The sequence below is a fragment of the Sinohyriopsis cumingii genome, chromosome 4, assembly GCF_028554795.1.
Source record: "Sinohyriopsis cumingii isolate HCF-2022 chromosome 4, ASM2855479v2, whole genome shotgun sequence".
Classification (NCBI taxonomy): Eukaryota; Metazoa; Mollusca; class Bivalvia; order Unionida; family Unionidae; genus Sinohyriopsis; species Sinohyriopsis cumingii.
The window spans coordinates 36,156,433-36,174,565 of record NC_142964.1 but is presented as its reverse complement, the minus strand read 5'-3'; the positions used below and the strand labels follow the sequence as shown (position 1 = coordinate 36,174,565).

The following is an 18,133-nucleotide window of genomic DNA, read 5'->3' as shown; positions in this document are numbered from 1 at the left end:
GGTAGGTCCCATATAGAACTATCGATCAAATCGTATGCAGCACATACAAATGCATGGTATCATCTTACGTAGATGGTTATAAATTGAACGAGTTGGTTCCACAGGGAACAGTCCTCTGATCTTACTTCTATTGTTTTCATCCAAGACATGTTTGTTTTATTAAATATTGTTCTCGGTATAGCTGTGCTGATTATAAATAATTTGTTCTTTTCGTGCTAGTACCTCGACACCAATACACTTGATGTCCAGTATTCTGACAGACTGGTTCACATTGTTCTTTTCCTGCCATGCCTTGGCACTCAATGCACTATAAGAAGTTCAATATTCAGATAGACTGGGTCACTTTATTCTTTTCCTACCCATGCCTGGTCACTCCAAGGCACTTTAAAAAGTATAATATTCTAACAGACTGGTTCACAATGAAGAGAATTCAAGCCCACCTTGAAAAGGTATTTTGTACTGGCTGTTGATAAAATGACATTTGACTAATACAAAAAACCTTGTATTTCACATAAATAGTGCCGCAATAAACTATCAGGAATTTTTCAAAATGCCAGAAATTGATACTGAGTACAAAATGTAATTCGATATGCATGGAACAATAATGTAAGAAACCCTTAAGAAACATATACATCAAACTTTGACTCAGTCAACTTACAACTCGACAATATTTTTTCTTTAGAACCTCAACTTTTGTCTGACCTGTTGCCATTCGATATTTTTTTTTGTCACGATATCGCATACCTGTTAAACTCAAAGATAAATAGCACACATTTTTAAGAAAAACTTTTGATTGCATATATTAATAAAAGAGCCCGTTCGTGACAATAAAAAGTTTCCACTCTACTCGCTGAGTGTAACTGATCTACAATACTGTATCAGTAAACGAAAAATATCGAATAACCGCACTTCATGCAAGTTAGGTCACATTTGTCTAAATTGTATGCGGGCACTTCATTGGCATTTGTCGTGAAGACAAGCACTTTATCTTTTTTTTAACGATGTAAATAACAAAAGCTTTGATTTATTGTTGTCATTGCTGTTGTCGTTTGCTTGCTTTGTTTTGTTTTGCATTGTTTTGTTTTATTTTCATTTATTTTGCTTAAGAAAAGATTCTTCATTGGCTGTAATGAAAAGCATCACTCCACCCCTGCTTTAGCATAAAAAAGATATTTCCTATCAGCTTATTCTGTGTCTTTTTATCACGTTGTGCGTTCATGAGATCCATAAACATAGCTCTGTCTGTCTGTCTGTCTGTCTGTCTGTCTGTCTCTCTCTCTCTCTCTCTCTCTCTCTCTCTATATATATATATATATATATATATATATATATATATATATATATATATATATATATATTCTTGTTTAGGAGGCTTATTTGTCATTTTCAGTAAACTAGACTAGACTGCAAGTGTCACGATTAAATCTGCAACAAGTTTTCGTATAGTCGAATACTGATTTGCTGTAAAGTATTACTTCTTTCAGTGAAAAAATATGTAAAACTGAGCTTATTTTCCCTTTCTCTTTGTAAGTTAAAGACAAAGAACACCTGTTAACAAAGAACACCTGTTAACATAAATATAAGTCAACTGATTCTCCTCCTCCCTCTCTCTTTGTAAGTTATGGACAGATACCAATTGTTTCTCAGTGATCCGATATTTCTTCCTTTTACGTTATGACAGTCAAATACGGATAACATACATATGTGACGTAATCTGAAATATGAATTCTATCTGGGGATAAAGTGCTCTTTTCCTAGACTCTGGGATGTACTACGTACTAATAGCATCTTGTCCGTACATTTTCAGCAAAGCTCGGCATATTCCTGAGAAAGGAACTCGTTATAACCAACTCTTGGGAGGCAGACCCACGCAAAGCTGTGTCTGTGGTGCTAAAACTTATTTTCGCTTGGTTACAAGTATAAAGGTATCTTAATCGTTTGTAAATTATAGATGTTTCCTCTTTGACCTTTGTTGATTTTTAGTTCCTTTCTGGTCCGCTTTAAGCATACTAATAAAATGTGTCTGAAACCTTGTTTCCGTAGTTTGAATTTTATATTTCTGAGATTTAAATATATATAGTGCAACCGATTATTATATATATATATATATATATATATATATATATATATATATATATATATATATATATATATATATATATATATATATATATATATATATATATATATATATATATATATATATATATATATATATATATATATGGAATTTTAATTCTTTAACTTGAAAGTTATAAACCATGACTTTCTGGCAGTATCGTACAGCAAATGAAATTGTATGTTGATTTGAATTTTTGAACAACGATTTGAGTATTATGAAGAAATGTTGATTTCTATTACATACAAAGCGTATCTTGACAGCGGTTTGGTTAATTGATAGTTGGGTTATTTACAGAATGTTTTATGATATTTCAAAGACAGGAATTCTAGAAAAATATCCTTGATTAAATATAATAATTTAATGTTGTTGTCATTAATAATTTATACAGAAATTGTTCTTTGGTTTAACAAAGCTTATTTGTGTTCGCAAACCTGAAAAGTTATGTTCTCTTCGTCATGTGTGTGTGTGTGTGTGTGTGTGTGTGTGTGTGTGTGTGTGTGTGTCTGTCTGTCTGTGTGTGTGTGGTGCAATTTATTCAAAAGTGGAAAGAATAATGATATTAATGAATTTTATGTACTGAACTAAGTAATGAGACCTAAGTCTAAAATGCAAATAGCATTATACTTTATGAATGCACACAAGTCCGCATTACCGGCTCGATGATTCTAACCTTTTCAGTGCCAACGGTCCCAATTTTATTCTCATAACGAAAGTCGTGAGTTTATGATCTGTGTATTTTAACGCAATTTACATTATATATTATTATTATTCGTGTCTGTTGGCATATATTAGCGGTATTTAACAATATTTACGAAACAAAAGTCCATCTTCTTTCCATAAAGACATAAAGTACCACCATAAAATATAACTATTTGTTTTCTAGTGTCTAGACTCTAGAGGCGTGACAGCTCAATTCCTTTTGTTTAGTTATGGACGACATTAGCTTTCTGCTTAAAACAGAAACAAAACCTTTGTTCATCCGTAACGGAATATATTTGTTGCGGTTATAATAACAATACATTTACCGGGTGAAGCTATTTATTATAGCATATGCTTAAGTAGAAATTATTAAACCCGGACAAACATGTGTACAATGCTAACTTTCAAAACGTATTTAGACGTTTGCAGGTTGATTGTATATTATCAATGATATCGCTTTAGATCTCATATGATGTTAAGATAAATGCATTTGCACACAAAAGACCGAAGACGATTTGAGACCTTGCTGTTTCATTCGGCATTTTATACATAATTCATAAAAGGTAAGTATTATATTATATTATATTATATTATGTTATATTATATTATATTATATTATATTATATTATATTATATTATATTATATTATATTATATTATATTATATCGCATCGCGTAGTATCATATATAATGTATGGAGGATCTCAAATGGGTAACGATTTAATATTGAATGTATGAAACGAGTTGAATAATGTCCAGCTTTTGCGAGCTTTGGACACATTGATGTGGTAAACAGTAAGCCTAGAGTACATGTTTACCCTAAAATGTCACGAGCAGAACTAAACGTTACATTGTTGCGATTTTTATATGGAAATAGGATTATTGGATGCAGAAATTCTCACATTTATTGCAATGCATTTGTGACCGAATATTTACAGTATTTGACTGGAACAATAGACTGTACAGAAGACTAAACAAACTTCTTTTTGAGTTGGATTTGCATCCCATATATACTGCGTAAAGATGTTGTGACTGGATAAAGTTCTGTCAGTTAGGAGACCCATATATGTCCAAATTGTTCTGCGAACAGAGATGAGTTTATTTACTTCTGTACGTTTACATTTAAACCGCACTTGTATATTTTGTATATTTTCAAAATAGGTGAACTATGTGGCACACACGTCAATGCCGAAATATGATTGGCTCAAAAGGTTATATTTACTATCACATGAGCTCAGACTTGTCTCAACAGTAAAAAGTCGCGAAAATCGCACGTTTCGGAGCCCGTAACTTCAGTTTGGTACAACGCAGAAAAGTCAATTATGGCTTGATGAATGGAAAAATATCTCAGAAGTAAAAAAGCTATATAATATGGTCGTGTGCCTTTAAAGACGGAAATAGCAGAAAGAAATCGATGGTCATGGGTGGAGCGAAGTATTTGGAAGTTACGTACCTTCTCTCTTATATATTATAATAGAGAGGGTCCTATGTCAAAACGGATCATAGGGGTAATCTAAGGTATTTTTGTTACTCTGTATGATTTTTTATCCTTCAGATTATTGGGGTTTTTTTTCAACATCAAGCTCGCGTCGAGCACCTTGCTTACGGTATTGGACAAATAGCGTCATCGCTTTATAGTAACATTATCTTTTTCTACATGAATTAAAGATTCAATGTGTTTTAATTGGTAATATAGGACACTAGCCCATATTGAAATAAAATATACTTATATGAAATACATTACCTGAAGCGCAATTATACATATTGTGTTTAGGTTAAATAGTGTATGCACTGTCTAGTCGACGTAGAAAATGATGCATAAATAATACAACTCTGTGAATAACAAAATGATTCTGCGCTGACATAAAGCCATAACATTCTTTCCCAGATCTGAATTAATATACCAAAGTTATTTCTAAATGCTTTTCTCGTAAATCTTGATAATGTTTACAAATGAATTAAAGTTCTATATAAACCTGTGCTGTTTGCTTTAAATTGCCACTTATATTTTGAGGCCTCAAATTGAAGTCCTTGCTTCGACTTAACGCTATAAGAAAACGCATATAGATCTGTTCTGTGCATAAAGATACGTTTATTAGGTAATTAACTAAAACATTAAAATATGTAATATTGGACTGGATGATTATACAGCAATGGATAGGAGTTATGCTTCATGTGACTTTAGCTCGTAAAATACTTCTGAAATCAAAAATTAAATAAAACTTAACTTCTGACACCCCAAAAAATTAAACATAATTCAAAATCTGACAATAATAATAATATTAATTCAACTTCTGACACCTGTAGTTAAATATAATTCAGTTTATGTCACCTTATCTTGGCATCCGTCCGTCTACGGGAGACAATGGCGTAGCTCCAAAGTAAGCTTTTGTCTATCCTTCTTTCTAGCTCTCTTTTCAGCTTGTTTTATTCTTCTCTCTTCCTCTGCGTTTTGAACTCCCTGCCTGACAGCTAGGCGCCAGCTGGAACGGTTGTTTGCACAGCTCTCCCAGTCGTTGACATTGATGTTTGCCGTCTTCATATCCTTCTTTCAAACATCTTTGTAGCGCAGATGTGGTCGTCCAGTTGGTCGTGTACCTTCTGCTAACTCCCCATATAACAGGTCCTTGGGAATGCGACCTGGGTCTATTCTTTTGACACGGCCAAGCCAGCGAAGGCGCCTCTCGCTGCGAATGGAGAACATGCTATTCATGTTGGCGCGTTCTAGAACCTCTGTGTTGGGTACTTTGTCCTGCCACTGGATGTGCAGAATGCGCCGCAGACATCTCAGGTGGAAGCTGTTTAGTTTCCTCTCGTGTCTTGCATAGGTGGTCCATGTTTCGCTGCTGTAGAGAAGTGAGCTGAGTACGCAGGCTTGGTAGACACGCAGTTTGGTCTTCTCTGTGAGGTTGGGGTTGTTCCAGACTCTCTGGTTAAGTCTGGCCATCACTGCTGCTGCCTTGGCAATCCTGCCGTTCACCTCAGAATCAATGGAGAGTGAGCTGGAGATGTTAGACCCGAGGTATGTGAAGTTCTCGACAACTTCCAAGTTGTACTCATCGATTGTGACAGAGGGAGGGGAGTCTGTGTCCTGCGCCATGACGTTCGTTTTCTTCAAACTGATGGTCAGTCCAAATTCCTTACAAGCATGGGAGAGGCGGCATACCAGCTGCTGAAGTCCATCTTCCGTGTGTGATGTCAAGGCTGCATCGTCGGCGAAGAGCAATTCACGGATGAGTACCTCTGTGACATTAGTCTTAGCACGGAGACGGGCGATGTTGAACAGCTTGCCGTCAGGCCTGATATGGATGTACACTCCCTCGCTGCAGTCCTTGAATGCGTACTGGAGAAGCATGGAGAAGAAGATGGCAAAGAACGTCGGTGCAAGGACACAGTCTTGTTTGACTCCGCTGATGACTGGGAATGCTTCAGATGTTGCGCCATTGAAGCATACTGTGCTGTGCATGTTCTCATGGAACGACATGATGATAGCAAGCAGACGTGGGGGGCAGCCGATCTTCTGCAGGAGTCTGAAGAGTCCACTCCGACTAACCAGGTCAAACGCCTTCGTCAGGTCTATGAAGGCAATGTAGAGGGGCATCTGCTGCTCGCGACACTTCTCCTGCAGCTGACGTAGTGAGAAGATCATGTCTACAGTTGACCTGCCGGCTCGAAATCCACACTGGGACTCTGGGTAGACGCGGGAGGCTAGGATTTGCAAGCGCGCCAAGGCAACACGGGCGAAAGCCTTTCCAACGATGCTGAGAAGGGAGATTCCCCGATAGTTGTTGCAGTCGCTACGGTCTCCTTTGTTTTTGTACAAAGTGACGATGTTGGCGTCACGCATGTCCTGTGGGATGTATCCCTGTTCCCAGCAAAGGCAGAGGAATGTGTGTAGGGGCTGGAGCAGTGCTGGTTTTCCGCTCTTGAGGACTTCAGGCGGAATGCCGTCGCTTCCAGGAGCCTTCCCACAGGCAAGGCAATCGATGGCTTTTCCGAGCTCTTCCAGGGTGGGCTGTGTGTCTAGCTCCTCCATGACAGGCAGGTCTGGAATGGCGTCCAGGGCAGTTCCAGTGACATTATTTTGGGTTGCATATAGCTCGAGATAGTGCTCAACCCATCGCTGCAGTTGTTTCCCCTGGTCTGTGATGACTTCACCCGTCTTGGACTTGAGGGGGGCGGTCTTGTAGCTGTGGGGGCCTGTCGCCTTTTTGATACCCTCATACATTCCTTTTGTATCCCCGGTGTCAGCAGCTGTCTGTATACTGTTGCAAAGGTTCAGCCAGTAGGTGTTGGCACAGCGGTGGGCAGTCTTCCGGGCGTTGTTCCTTGCAATCCTAAGGGCTTGTAGTGTTCTGAGGTTAGGTGCAGCCTTGTATGCCAGGAGGGCTTTCCTCTTTGCCTCAGTCACGGGCTCCATCTCCTCCCAGTTTGCCTCATACCAGTCGACATTCTTTCGCTCCCTCTTCCCGTAAGCTGTGATGGCTGAATTGTACACAGAGTCACGGATATGGGACCACTTGGAGTCAATAGTGTCATCAGGTGTCACTTTGGTGAGAGCTTCCTTCAGTTTGCTGATGAACTTCTGTGTTTTCTCTGGGTTGCTTGCACAGCATGTGTTGATGCGTGGATGACCCTTCTTCTTGGCGTGGTGCAGCTTCTTGGGTAATATTCGCACCTTGCTGGCCACGAGGGAATGGTCCGTGTCACAATCGGCACTGTGGTAGCTGCGGGTGAGGAGGACACTGGCCAGTTCTGCACCTCTGGTGATGACGAGGTCTAGCTGGTGCCAGTGGCGTGAACGTGGGTGTCTCCACGACACCTGCTGGATCTCCTTGCATTTGAAGAAAGTGTTGGTCACACATAGGCTGTGGGAGCAGCACATCTCCAGCAGTCGCTGACCATTCTCGTTGATCTTGCTCCTTCCGTAAAAGCCGAGACAGGTGGACCAGGCCTCATGGTCAGCTCCCACTCTAGCATTGAAGTCTCCTAGTAAGTAAAGGCTTTCATTGTTGGGGATACTGGATAATGCCTGATCCAGAGCCTCATAAAACTTGTCTTTCTCCTCGTAGGTGGAGCAGACGGTTGGGGCGTAAACGCTGAAGATGTTGACTGGGCCTAAGGATGTTGACAGCCGGAGGGCAAGGATTCTCTCATTACCTGATGATGGAGGTTCAGTGAAGGCGATTAGCGTGTTCTTTACGGCAAAGCCTACACCATGCTGTCTAGGTTCATCCGAGGGCTTCCCCTGCCAAAAGAACGTGTAATTGGCTTCCCTGATGGTGCAACTGTCAGCCAGTCGGGTCTCCTGGAGGCAGGCAATGTCAATATTCAGTCGAGAGAGAGTTCTCTGTCGATGACGGCAGACTTCCGTGCATCGTCGATCTGCTGTAGGTCAGGGGTCAATCAGGACACATGGTCCTGATGTTCCAGGTTGCAAAACGAAGAGTTGGAGTCTTCTTATTTCTTCTTTTAGTCTTTCCTGGTGCAGAGTTTTGTGGCCCACTTGTCGAGATGGTTATCTAAGCTCCACGCACCCAGTGAAGCAGGCAGGCCATGGCGGGCAGCACCTTACTGACTGGGGGCTGCCCAGCTTGAGGCGGGCGGTAGCTGTCCAGTGAGACCTGGTGATCTCTCCCACCATCAGAAGTAACCCCTGGCGCCAAGCTCTACGCCAATCGAGCTTTGACTTAGAACCGGTAAACTGCTACTTCTCGTGTTGTGCCGACGCCGTACGACGACGCTGGTGTGTCCTCTTCAATGGAGCTATGAAGCCTGGGCAGGGTGGTATGGAGAATCAGCTGTTGTCCATGCAGCAGATCCCCCCTCTCCACGCAGCTGGTGGGCCCAAGGGAACGACGAATGCCGATACAGCTTGGCACCAACGGCGTGAAAGGAGTAATGGGAATTACATTGAAGTCAATGTGAGACCGTCTTAGGGACTCCATCTCCGGATTTTCTGCCGGGGTTTACTCCCTTAGCCTTTCCCATGAGTGGGTATAGCCACAAGGCAGCAGAGGTTTGGAATCGGAGTTTTCCTTCTCCTAGATGAGCTACCATCCAAGGTTTACGAGTCCCATCTACCAGAAGCAACTGGTTTTAAGGCGCCAGTGGGCCGCCTTCACCCGTTCTCCTGTTAGTAGAAAACATGGTCTGCCGGGCTTCAAATCTAAGCCACTCGCGAAGGCCAGGAGCTGGATTTTTGTTGACAGAGGCAGACAGAGACGCAAGCCGCATGGGGCATTTTTTGGAGGATTGGGGCGCTTGTCTCCCACTCCCACCCCGGGCAATGTCAACCTTAGACCACTTATGTCACCAATAATTAAATATAATTAAACTTCGACACAGATGTACCTCTTTAAAAAATGATCTATTTTTGCTGACTTAGTTGAAGGTCTCGCTTGCTTTTGTGATATACTGACACTTATTTCCATTTCCTCTGAATACTTTCACTTTTTAAAAGCTTTACATGGTTAGACACGATACCAGTACAGATAGTGATCTGTAGAGGTGAAATACTAACAATTTAAGGAGAAAAGTCTACTTTACTAGAAACCGAAAGACACATTAAAAGTACTTGCCGCTTCTCATCCTGATCTTACATTGTGTATACAGCAACTCCACGCTCATTTTTCCCTCATTATTATTCAATTATATTCTTTTAGTTTTGGTGAAAATCATGCCACTCTGTAGTTATCGTTAGCATTATAATGGAAAAGAGCACATAAGCTATTAAAGCTTGTTTTTGAGACGATAACATATGTTTAAACCAAGATATGTTCAAAAAATAAACTTGTGTAGGTCAGACAACGCTACTTGTACCCTGTAGTAATCAGAATGGCAGGTACATTTGTCGGTCATCCTTTAGGACTAATTCCTCTCAAATTAGTTTCGTCTGGCGATAGAAATACAAGAGTTAATTGCGATGATGTGATCAAACAATATTATTTATTCTTTTACACGAATACGAAACCATTTCAGAAGGTTAAACATTTGGTATGATGATAGGAAGTCATTAGACCAAATAGGTCATGGTGATTGTATTTCGTTCAACGAATATACCCTATGTACTCGCGTATGTTTCTGATCTAACTACAAACTACACAGTCCCTAATCTGCCATTGCATAATGCCCCGGCACATCTGGATTTATGTAGTTTGTTATGAGCAATATAACAAACACAATAGTCCTCAATCTGAGAGCGCATTAGTAGGGTTGTTTGGAATTAGGCTACACTTATAAGCGAGTATGTACGGCAGTTAAACATCGTTGTATTAACTCTAACGGCATTATTTTAAATTATAGGTAACATGAAAGGGTAGTAAGGGACCCATTTATTGGACAGTGGCGTATTTGTGTCTGTATTGTGTATTTGACATTATCGCTGCAATAATCATTCACCCGTTTCATTATTGGTGTTGATAGATGAAATAGTAATGAAAATGAAGGCAATACGTATTCCATTCATTTTCAGAATACAAGCAGTGTAGGTCGTGATAATCCAACTTTAGTGTGGGAAGTACTTTCACATGGGAAAAGCAATCTACTGTAATCCGCATTAGAACTTATAAAACCCGTTGGGATTTGACCATGTACCGTATGTATTCGTATACATATCAGTCCAACTGCAAACAACCTATACCCCGTTCTGCCGTCGCATCATAGCCGGCACATCATTGTCTATGTTGTTTATTCTACTGCTTGGGCCTAACAAAATGCATAGACCCAGATCTGCAGACGCATTATGCAACGGAATATCCGTGCCTCTGCTCCTGTAGGTGTTCTAACGATTATACGGACAACCGTTGAAGATTCGAGTATTAGCGGTAACAGATTACAAAACTTGGCAGCCATTTAACTACCCCATCCCCTACCTTGTAACACCGAACGTATCTATTAAAATGAATACATTTTCATGCAAACTGATTTCTGCTCCAGATGCAGCATGATGCTATATATGTACTATGGTTTGCTTACATGCCCGGCCCTAGAATGTGCGGGGCCCAATGCAGCAAGCGATGAGCGCCGGACCCCAAGCGAAAACATTGCACTGCGAGTTAGCTCAGAGCCCAAGGCGGTTGCCTTGTTCGCCTTGCCCTAGGCCTGGGCCTGTCTGCTTACTGTAAAATATGATAAATATTAATGCGAGTTGAAGTCACTCATACTGTATGCAATATTATACAGTAGCACCTCAGCACACTTGATTGTATACGGTGCAAACTAAAGGTATCACGGTACCAATTATTTTTCCATATACCGCAATGCTAATGTTTTGTGAAATAAACATAATTTGTATCCTACCTCAGCATTCATGTCACACACTGTCATAGAGAACAATGCTAGATTGTCAATTTGACAAGGACAAAACCAGGTTCTCCATTGCATTTAAGAAGACAACTGCTGGAACTAGACAGGGGTAAGAGTTATCTAGTCACTACAGACAGTTTCAGCCATGTGTACCACATTTTAAAACAATCATAAAAATACAAAATATGATATAGATATGAATTAACATAATCTCACATGTTGCCAAGAGGCACAACTTTTTTTTCAAGCCTAACAGAAAGTACAAGTCTTACATAATGAACCAATCACAGCTAGTGTTGTTCTTTATTTCTGAATGCAATGTTCCTACATCTTAAGCTCCGCCCAACTGGACTTGCGCAACTGGTACTGTTATACCTAAAGGCTAGGTTATACACCTTAAGTTCCGCCCAACTGGACTTGCGCAATTGGTACCGTTATACCTAAAGGTTAGGTTACATACTTCATGCAGACCACATGCAGACACACATACACACATTTGCAAACACGAACACTCTTCTTTCTTTGACACATCAGGCGCCTTACGGGTTTTGCATCTAAGTCATGCTAAGCTTTTACAAGTCGCGTTTGTGTGATCTCGACAATCACAATCTGGTCTGTACTGTTTGCGTGAAATTCGCAGAAACTGTGACAGAATGATTAAAAGCGGAATCTATACCAAGACATCTAGGAAAACACAAGTTGGAAATATATTTGTATGAGCAAGTGTAACCGTCAAGTTTTACTACATCTTTAAAAAGACTGGAAGTTTTGATCTTATTATAATTATCGCCAGTTCCCAATTTGTACAAGATTTGTTTTCGACTGCAAAAAAAAAAAAAAATAATTAAAAAAAATAACATTTAAGAAAAAGAAAAATAAACATTATGGTTCAATTAAAGTATTACGGGTAACCAGTTAAGGAATTTATTAACCGTTTCAATTCTAGTTTATATGTATAGTTTCATAATCAACACTACAAGAGATCCTAAAAATTTGCCACTAGAATCTTTTATACCGTATACACAATTATAAAACGGGTCAAACTGCAAATTGCACAGACCCAGATCAGGGCCTGTCTCAGGGTCTGTGCAGCTTTTAGGAATAATCTGTAAAACAGACACGATAGACCTGATCTGTGGGTTTATTATGCTACGGCAGATTATGATCTACGTTGTTTGCAGCTGGACCCTTCTTATAAGTGCTTAAAGACGGTAAATAAAACAAAACGCATTTAAACCTATTTCTATGTTCACTGAATTTTCTTAACTTTAATTTTGAACACGTTAATTTCAAATATACCAATGTAAAGATCAATATCATTCTAAAAATGCACCGACATTAAAATTTTGAAAACAATGGTTGTAAGATGGTCATTAAGAGCGAGTTTTGGCGTGCTACATACTTTTACTCCCACCAACAGTGCAAGTTGCGGGATACCACACGTAGAAAGATTCTGAGAATATTAAGAAAATCCCTGAATAGTATGTTACATTGACTCATTTTCGTCCTAAAACATATATTCACACCACAAAGCATCTGCACTGCAAATTGAGTGCAATTAGTGAAAAGCTGATGAAAATATAAACCAGACATGACAGAACGTATAGCTCACAGGAAAAATGTTAATTCTCTTCACCGTTTTCTTTCTAAGATCTGGTGTCAAAAAAGTGACGCGAATTACAAGATTGACGACTAACATTAAACTCACACACACATAATATACCTATAATTCCATGGTCAGTTATCTGTAATCGGATCGGGTATAAGTTCTAGTATTTACCTTAAAATTATTGCAGTTATTTTGCGAGTATTTCATAGGCCTTGAAATTTATGTTTTATAGACAAGGAATGGAATAAGCAAAATACTCTCAAGGAATGCTTGTAAAATAAAACGACTGAGAACAGTTACACAAGTAAGCTATATTATGAAGGAGCTATACTTCGAAAATTGTAAGTAACGTTTGGATGAAGCGGTTCCATGTATTGAAACATCCGTTTTGCTCGATATTGGCCTTAACAGTTGTACCAACAAACACTAAATAAGTCATAACTTTCTTGTTTATTTGTGGAAAGTGTCCGATATTGACTAAATCTGATCAATATGTTTGAGTTTTTGGCCACTATAATGCCGTATTAAGCGCGGGATGAGTACAAAGTATTGACACAAGATAATACAAGGAGGTTATTGCCAGTTTTTCTTTCGGATCTGCCGTGAAATGAATTCTGGTTTCGCTGGATATCTAGTGTTTGATGACATATGTAGACAACTCTCAGAGTAAGACGAAGTACTACATTAGGAACAAAGAAACGGTTAAAATGTTAAAAGCATCTATTTTTGCTAAGAAAAAGGACTATGTATTAATCTTTAAAGAACTGTATGTAATATGCTCGAATTAATTCAAAATATTATCCACACGCGATGTTAAAAGTAAGTTGATTTTGCATTAGTGTATAGTGAATGGTGTGATTAAAAGAAATAAAATGTTCTGTGGAGCAAAACGTTACCCGTACTCACATTTTCTCATGATTTTTTTCATCAGTGTATAATACGTGTTAATTTTTTTAATAATAAAATACAAAATGACTGCTGAACAGGATTCGATCTCGTTATCGACAAGAATTACAAGATTTATTTCTCCCTTCCGTCTGATATTCTTGCGTATTGTTTATCTGTCCTTGTTTGCAAATTGGTATCGATTGCAGCATATATATATATATATATATATATATATATATATATATATATATATATATATATATATATATATATATATATATATATATATATATATATAATGACATTAATACATCAGAACAATTCATATTATCACATTTATTCATTTCAGATGATATTAAGTTATACTTCTTCAACTTCCTGGTGAAACTTTTCCAATGTCCATGAAAACTGCCATATAACGGTAGTAAAAAACATTGAATTTGTTGCATAAAGACGTATGACGCATTAATTACGATGGCGTAATGGCCTACCGTGGTCTAGGACTTCTTTCATATCCCAGTTATTGGAGTGGAGACGACGGGGGTCATCTGATGAAGGGTAAGGTAAGGCCTGTAAAATATCATAACAATATGACAAACAATAATTAGAGAACCAATGAAATGTCTTATGGAGATCAACCTAGTTGTGTGCATAGCATTCGACACCGAGATTCATCGCTACTGGAGATACACTTAGCTGTGTACATAGCATTCTAGACCGAGTTACATCGCTATTGGAGAAACACTTAGCCGTGTACATATCTTTCTACAGAGAGTTGCATAGCTTATGTCCCGATAGTCATACACAGTATTAATACATTGCATTACTTCCTGACCGTCATGAAACTGGAACGGTTTATGGGGTAGTCCGTCCCTGCACGAAATCAAATTGATAATACATGTAACGATAAAATATATTAAATTTGATTACACTTGGCTAAGAAATTGTTATGAATCCCTATATAACCCCCAATCAAACATACCTTAGCAGTATAGGGTAAATATGTGGCCTCTTCGGGAACTGACTTCGTTCTGTAGTAGAAGCGAAGCTTTTCTCTCACCGCTAGAATACCAGCATGAGGACCGGAAGATGTTTCGACCAATCACAAATGTCGTTTCATTTGAAAGATCGTTTGTTATTAGCTGATATAAGAACCTCATCTCAAACTCAAGTTCAGAACTGTATGATCTCCAGTCCAGTACTGTCGTCGCGGGACCCAGAATCAGTCCGATAAACAACCCCCTTCCCCCCAATCTGTGTTGAAACTGATGGACGATGTGTGGGTCTGATGTCACTTGTTCATTAAAATGTGCAATTTTGCTGCAAGCAAATCATTCCAGAACAAATCTGCGTACACTTTAGACACATACCGGTAATTAGCAACAGCCATATCAAGCACGAAATTCAAATTGGCCACAGGACAGATGATTATGGTATTCCAGGTGGATTTACAAGTGACCAAACAAATGAAATGTAATGTACGTGTCACCAAAAGAATCCTTCGGCAGAAGGTAACTGCACATCCACGAGAAACACCGGTAAGTGTATGAAAAGTACACCAATGTGTGCAGAAAAATTTGCATGCAGATACTCGCAGCTTTTAATGAATAGGTGATATCAGCCCCTTTCCCGAAAACCAATATCATCACGGGGGAAGGGCTGATTTATCGGCCGAGCCCAGGGTAACCAAGTAGTCTAAGGTACTCGCCTTTACATTCCACCTCTGTCTGCGTGGGTTCGTGCCTCAGTATCGACCAGCTTGGGTATGTGAGAAGCATGTTATTAGCTTCCCGTGGATAGTTGGTTCTTCCCGAGATTTTATGGTTCTGCGTCCACCAGATATACTGGACGCCATATATTGCCTATCATGTGCTGACAAATGGCGTTATCCCATATCCCACCCCTCCAATGAAACAAAAACAAAACAACAAAAGCTCTCGTCGCACTACGGGCTGGCAGAGTAGGGGCTATGCGACGAAAGATGTGGATCTATGCTGACAGAAGTTGGGTACATAAGCATTAGCTTCCCTTGACACGGTACAACAGAGAGAGAGAGAGAGAGAGAGAGAGAGAGAGAGAGAGAGAGCTATGGTCATAAGTGAATATGAGCAAAGTAGCGTGTATTCCGAGTACATCACACACTTCTGATATTTAACATGGGAATGGATATGTGTATGTGTGTTTTAAAATTTCACTCAGCATGTCAAAAATATGGATTAGTGTAATCGAATTTCATATTAATTTAGCTCATCGATTTTAGTGAAAAATATACATGTAAATTTGTGTGATTGAATAGAACATCTCGCTAGCTCATCTTTACAACATTACTTGTTGGTTTGTACAAACTCAATTCAGTATGTAAAAAAAAATCAAAATTCAAAGCACTCTATAGATGTAAATATTCTATGATAAAAAGTCACTGAAAACGTCTTAAAGGCTATACATAAATTAAGCCACTTTGAAATAACAGTAAGGTATGTACTGATACAAGAGATAAGGCTATACATAAATTAAGCCACTTTGAAATAACAGTAAGGTATGTACTGATACAAGAGAAAAGGTTAAAGGTTAAGGATACAGTCTAACTGTAAACAGTAAAAAGTAAGGTTAAAGGTTAAAGGATACAGTCTAACTGTAAACAGTAAAACCTAAGGTTAAAGAATAAGGATACAGTCTAACTGTAAACAGTAAAACGTAAGGTTAAAGGTTAAGGATACAGTCTAACTTTAAACGGTAAAATGTAAGGTTAAAGGTTAAGGATACAGTCTAACTGTAAACAGTAAAACGTAAGGTTAAAGGTTAAGGATACAGTTTAACTGTAAACAGTAAAATGTAAGGTTAAGACTTGCTGTATAAACCGCATTCTAGTAGAAACGGATATTTTCTGTGGTGGTACGTCATCAAAAACCTTTTTATTGTGTTGACATTAAAACAAACTTTAAAGTCGTGAACATCGAAAACTATGAAAGCCTGCATGGGCGACCACTGATTCCTTCGTCTCTTTCTTACACGTATGATTGAACCTAAGGTTGCAGATGTGCACGACAAGTGGAACAGTGACTTAGAAAGAAATTGGGAATGCAAAAATATAAAAAGATAAATATTATGTTGTGTCCTCAATGTATGATTAACGATGAAGGAAGCATAACAAGTATCCCGAGTCTCATCCGCCCCTCCCACATTTGAATGCATCCCCGGCGTCAATAGATACATATAAAGAATGTGAAGGTATGAGGAAGTAAGAGCAACACGACACGGGGATGAAAAATATGGGTTCACGTTGTAATTGGATTAAACTTTAAAAATAAAAAAAAAGAAATGAATATTTTGCATATAAATAATAGACAGCAAAGAGAATGAAGAAATATAGCTATTCATTTATAGAAGAAAAAAACTGCGGTAAGACGCCCGCCTCTTCAATTCTGGACTCGATCCCGGTCTCTGGTATGTTTGTACTGGCTCACCCGTCAAAAGTCAGAAATTTACCCCGATTCTCCGATTTCATTCACCATAAAAGACCACACCACATCATTAAATGAGACGCTGAGACCTCATTTATATACAACTGTACCATCATTGTAACAATATATGAAATGAGTGCGGGGAATATTCACAAATTTATTGCAATACGAACAATGACGGTTACTGGATAACCAAATGTAAATATGTCATTTTGTGCAGTTATTTATGTCATGTGATACGTATCGTTTTTAGAACTCTGTATCTTGATATGTATCATACCTAGATTCCTGTATCTTTATAAGTATCATATCGAGAACTATGTATCTTGACATATATCGTATCTTGAACTGTTTCTTCATATGTATCTTATCGAGAACTCTCTGTGTTGATGCATATCGTATCGCAACTTCGATGATGACGGACACTTTATTATATACGTTGATAGAATTTGAACAGTTGACGTAAAATAATTAAAAGTTTTAATGGTTCACAAATATTATGAATGCAAACTTCTGGAGCTTACGGTTTTTAATTTTCAACCAATCTAGATAGGGAGTACTTAATGGGGATACTTCCTGTCGATAACCTAATTAAAATCTTATGGCTTGGCTTGTACTATCCATATCCTTATGAATTGGCTTTTAGTTTCTATAACCTTATGACATAGCTTGTACTTTGCATGACCTTTTGACATGGCCTTAACTTTCTATAACCTCATGACATGGCTTTTACTTTCTATGAGCTTATGACATAGCTTGTAATTTTCATAATCTAATGGTTTGGCTTTTACTTCCCATAACCGTATGGCTTGGCTTTTACTTTCTATAACCTTATGACTTGGCTTTAACTTTCTATAACCTTATAATTTAGCTGTTACTTTCTAAAAGCTTATGACATAGCTTGTACTTTTCATATTCTAATGGCTTGGCTTTTACTTCCCATAACCTTGTGTCTTGGCTTTTACTTTCTATAACCTTATGACTTTGCTTTAACTTTCTGTAACCTTAAAACTTGGCTTTTAGTTTCTATAACCTTATGATTCAGCTT

General features: G+C 38.5%; 1 protein-coding gene across 2 annotated transcripts in view; it reads left to right on the top strand.

Annotated features, from left to right (window-relative positions):
* The first annotated feature begins 3,230 nt into the window (after positions 1-3,230).
* Positions 3,231-18,133, top strand: part of LOC149800934 (uncharacterized) — a 44,809-nt gene continuing 29,906 nt past the window's right edge. Inside the window, exons 1-2 of one of the 2 annotated variants that reach the window (XM_089954998.1) lie at positions 3,231-3,384; positions 13,974-14,187. In XM_089954998.1, the coding sequence (XP_089811124.1) occupies positions 14,107-14,187 (81 nt within the window). In that variant the 5' untranslated portion in view covers positions 3,231-3,384; positions 13,974-14,106. Of the gene's footprint in view, positions 3,385-13,973; positions 14,188-18,133 lie in introns of those variants that run through there. The other variant, XM_089955001.1, reaches the window with a different exon arrangement.